Below are 4,142 nucleotides of genomic sequence, written 5' to 3'. Positions count from 1 at the left end.
CAAAGTCCATGTGTCCATCATATCACAGACCACTTCTGAGTGTGAATGGAGAACCGTCACTTGAAGATACACGTACTAATAAGGAAAGACATGCCAAAAGACCATAAAAAGACACAAAAAGACCAACAAGAGACACAGAACAACTGTAAAAATACACAAATGTTAACAAAGTGACAACAAAAGGACTCAAAATGACAACAAATAGGCCTAAACAACTACAATGAGACTCAAAATCAATAAAAAGAGGCACAAATAACTACAAAAGAAACTAAAGTTGACTACAGAGACTAAAATGACCATAAAGAGACACAAAACCACTACAAAGAGCCACAAAATAACTACACAGAGACACTAAGTGTCTACAAAAAGACCGAAATGACTAAAAACAGGAACAAGCAACCACAAAGAAAACTCAAGATGACTACAAAGAGACTCAAATGACCATAAAGAGGCACAAACCCTAAAAGACAACAAATTGGGCTACTCAAAATGTCAACAAAATATTTAAAATGACCTCAAAGAGGCACAAAAAAACTACGGCGATGCAAAGCTAATGCAAAGAAACTCAAAATGAACACAAAGAGACATGAATAATGACTACAAAGAGATGCGAAACAAAAACAAAACCAGGCTGAACAATTTTAAAGTCTGTCTGGCTTGTATATAGTGGTGGGGCCTTCTGCTCGTCTATGCTTATAGGGCACGCTGTCTCACACTCCATCCATGCCTCTGAGATAGAGTTTGTTTTTGTTGATTTGTTTTTGACTGATGAAATGGTTGAGGTGCCTGGATAAAAGAGTGACACTGCGCATTCAAAATAAAATAAAATAAAATGAATTCCCCAGAGAATTTCATAGTAATTTTGTCTAGTTTACTGGAGACAGCTGACAGTTTAAATCCAGTGCATTTTATCTGCTGACATGGCACTCTAATATCTCAGTGCGCTATTTGTTTACTTCAAATACCAGTCAGGGAGTTGGTGATGTTTTGGAACGAGGTTTCATCAGTCAGACTGTCGTGCGTATTTAGAGAGCTTTTGCGCTCTCTTGGTTGTGCTGCGCCCCGAGAGAGGCGGCGCCTTTGTCTGCTTCACGACTGCTGATGTCACCGCTCCCGGCACAGTGAAACCTCCCACCGCAGCCCTATAAATACGCACAGCCTCAGCTCTTCGGTACGCACTCACTGAACCCTCTCAAGCCGCAAGCCGCTCCGGCGAAGCAGTGCGCACCTAACAACTCATCCTCAGCGAGTTGGAGGGCCACTTTTGGAGCAGCAAAACGCAAGACATCCACCGGAGAAACATCATGTCGTCCTACGTGTCCTCAGAGTGCCGCCGCGTCAGCCCGTCTGTGCACGGCAACAAGTTTGACACGGCGCACCGCAAGAAGGCCGTGGCCAACATCTTCGAGAACGTCAACCAGGACGCGGTGATGAGGCTCTTCCAGAAAACTGGCGACATGAAGGCGGAGGAGAGAGTAAGGAGCATCTTCTCCTACAGCCAGGACCCGGAGGAGACGTCCCGGGCCCTGATGGCTCTGAAGCAACGGAAGAAGGACAAGTTTCTGCAGATCGCGGGGATGGTCCGGCAGCTGCTCAAGATGCGCTGACTGTGTTTGACCAGTCTTCTATCGCCTGTGTCTATCTCTCGGCTCGTGTGTGAGCTGAATATGAAAACACTCCCAATGTGATTGGGTTTACCGCCGCAGATCACCTTTCGCCTGGAAAGGAGCGTCAGGTGCGGAGGAGAAATGTGCAGCGGGCCGCCTGGAGAGCATCACGCCGCAGATGTCGCCTCATGGACGGAGGTGACAGCGGAGAGAGTCCTGCCTGGAGCGGACGGAGAGCTGACTTGGAATATGAAGGGCATTTATGTCTTCCCTGACACTTGAACTGCATTCCTGTGGATGCCTGACTGTGAAGCAGCCCCCTGTACAGGTGCACATCACTGCTGATGGTGGTGCACAGCTGCAAAATGAGACTCTATAGTGCCGAAAAACCTGCCTATGAATGCCTGTCCTGAACACATGCCTTGTCTCTCAGCTACACTAATGAAACTCATTGGTGGCCACTAATGTGTTATTGTCAAAAACAAAATGCTATAGCACAATGCATTTATGATGTGTTCCTTTGATAATTTTTTAATAAATTATTTCATTGTATACAAAAGTTGAACCTTTGTTTGTCCTTATTACTGGAGTTACTGACATGGTTTTGTGTGATATTGATGCCAACATTGACCCTATCACCCTTTTTAGTTCTGGCAGATTAAAATTCTGGTTCTATTATGTTAAAAAAACACTGAGGGCATCACAGGTGTTGATTTTTATCACTCAAGGATTAGTGAGGTGTCAAACCACAAGGATGGACTGTAAAAAAGAAGAAAAAGAATACATCTATAGAGACAAAACAATGACATACCCAAAATTACCACAAATGAACAGAAAATGACTACAAAAAGACTCAAAATTACTATAAAAAGAGATGAAACGACTACAAATAGACTCAAAAATACTAAAAAGAGACAAAATGACTACAAAGAAGCTCAAAATAACTACAAAGAGACAGAAAACTACTAAAAAAAGACAGAATAATTACAAAGAGACACAAAATGACAACAAAGAGACACAAAACAACTACGACATTAAAAATGACCTCAAAGAGACTTAAATGACTTCAAATATACAAATGACAGCAGTGTCAGCATACAGAAAAAACATGTAATAATCTTCCAATTCTGGCACAAAATTGGATTTGATTTCTGCAAAAATATACATTTTAATCCAAGATGAAATAATGATTAAAAAAAAACCAAACAAAAAAAAAAACATCTTAGCCATCTGCTGCCCAACAGCTGTGACCTTTTTATTGCTCATAAAAAGTAAAACCCCGTAGGTCAAACAATCGCCATAAAACTGGGAAAGTGATGCTATAGTTGACCTCATGCCTTAGACTTTATGTGTAAAGAGATGCACTTTACAGAAATGCAGCAGCTCAGACTGTTGACTCATGTAATCTACGATTATATTTCACCGTGAAAAGATGGCACACGATGAGCACATTTCTTCCTGTATTGTTCTGACGCAACAGAGGGCGGTTGAAAGGAGTAGAGTTACTCATGAGAGGATGTGGTTAACCTCCGTGGGGTTTCCCTGACAGCCCTGTGTGCCTCTGTAGACCAGCGAGAACCAGTTTGGCTCAGTTTGGGCTGGGAGGGAGGGAGGAGGGGGTGGGGGTTGGACGGCTTTCTCCGCACACTGTGTTTGTGCTGGAGTCTATTTAATCATCCCTGCTCTACAGATAAGAGCATGACTAAGTGGCATTAGAGGGTTTAGACGCTTCGCTTCCTCACCTTCTGATTCTCCCCTCTCATAATGATTCGTCCATCACTGCAAACATCGACCATATTTACACCCAAATTTCCAAACCTTTGTGGTGCGTCTGAGTGTTTTCATCAGTGCTGGGGTGTGTACAGTATGTAGGCTCAGCTGCAGACACACAGATCACTTGAGTGGATGCCTGCTAATCTGCTTGCTTTGATAGTCCCTCTACCGGCTCAAACCAGTTCCCTGGGTTGTTGTGCATGACGCCATCTGAGCGTGGGTGCTGCTCGCATGTGCTGACAGATATGGGAAGCTCCAGTATCAGTCGCCTGAAGGCGTGGAGCTCTCAGGTGAACAAGCACCTGCGACTGAGCGATTGTGAGCTGACGCCAGAAACAAATGACTGCGAGCCACAGACAGCCTGCCAGACACTCACACTTTGGTCTAAAATTATCCTCTAAAAGACTTTTAAAGATGAGACAGGAGGGACTTAAATAGAATATAAGACAATGGAGAAAGTGTCCAATAATCAAATAATAATTTAAAGTCAGGTGTGTGTGTATTTTCTTTATATTCACAGCTGTTTAAATTATCACTAATTTTACAAATTGCTTTCTTTCCAAGAGTTATATGAGAAGCAAAATGTCTGTATGCTTAATATGAAGCTAATCTGTTTCTAATCTTTGTGAGTGTCACCAGCCTAGTCATCAAACTCTGAAAAAAAGTAAACAAGTATGTTTTCCAATTAGTCATACAACTCCTTAAAGGATTTAAGTCTGAACATTTTTTAAGAGAAGACAATAATTTAATAATAATAATTTA

The 4,142-nt window shown here is 42.4% G+C and overlaps 1 protein-coding gene across 1 annotated transcript; it reads left to right on the top strand.

The window, feature by feature from the left end:
• Window positions 1–1,150: 1,150 nt before the first annotated feature.
• tcima (transcriptional and immune response regulator a) lies at window positions 1,151–2,166 on the top strand. Its single transcript, XM_042488559.1, has one exon. The coding sequence runs from the start codon at window positions 1,305–1,307 to the stop codon at window positions 1,605–1,607; it is 303 nt and encodes a 100-aa protein (XP_042344493.1). The 5' UTR covers window positions 1,151–1,304; the 3' UTR covers window positions 1,608–2,166.
• The last annotated feature ends 1,976 nt before the right edge of the window (window positions 2,167–4,142 follow it).

Source organism: Plectropomus leopardus, chromosome 6 (assembly GCF_008729295.1).
Source record: "Plectropomus leopardus isolate mb chromosome 6, YSFRI_Pleo_2.0, whole genome shotgun sequence".
NCBI classification, from domain to species: Eukaryota; Metazoa; Chordata; class Actinopteri; order Perciformes; family Serranidae; genus Plectropomus; species Plectropomus leopardus.
Note: the sequence above shows the minus strand (reverse complement) of the source record. Positions and strands in the feature narration are given on the sequence as shown.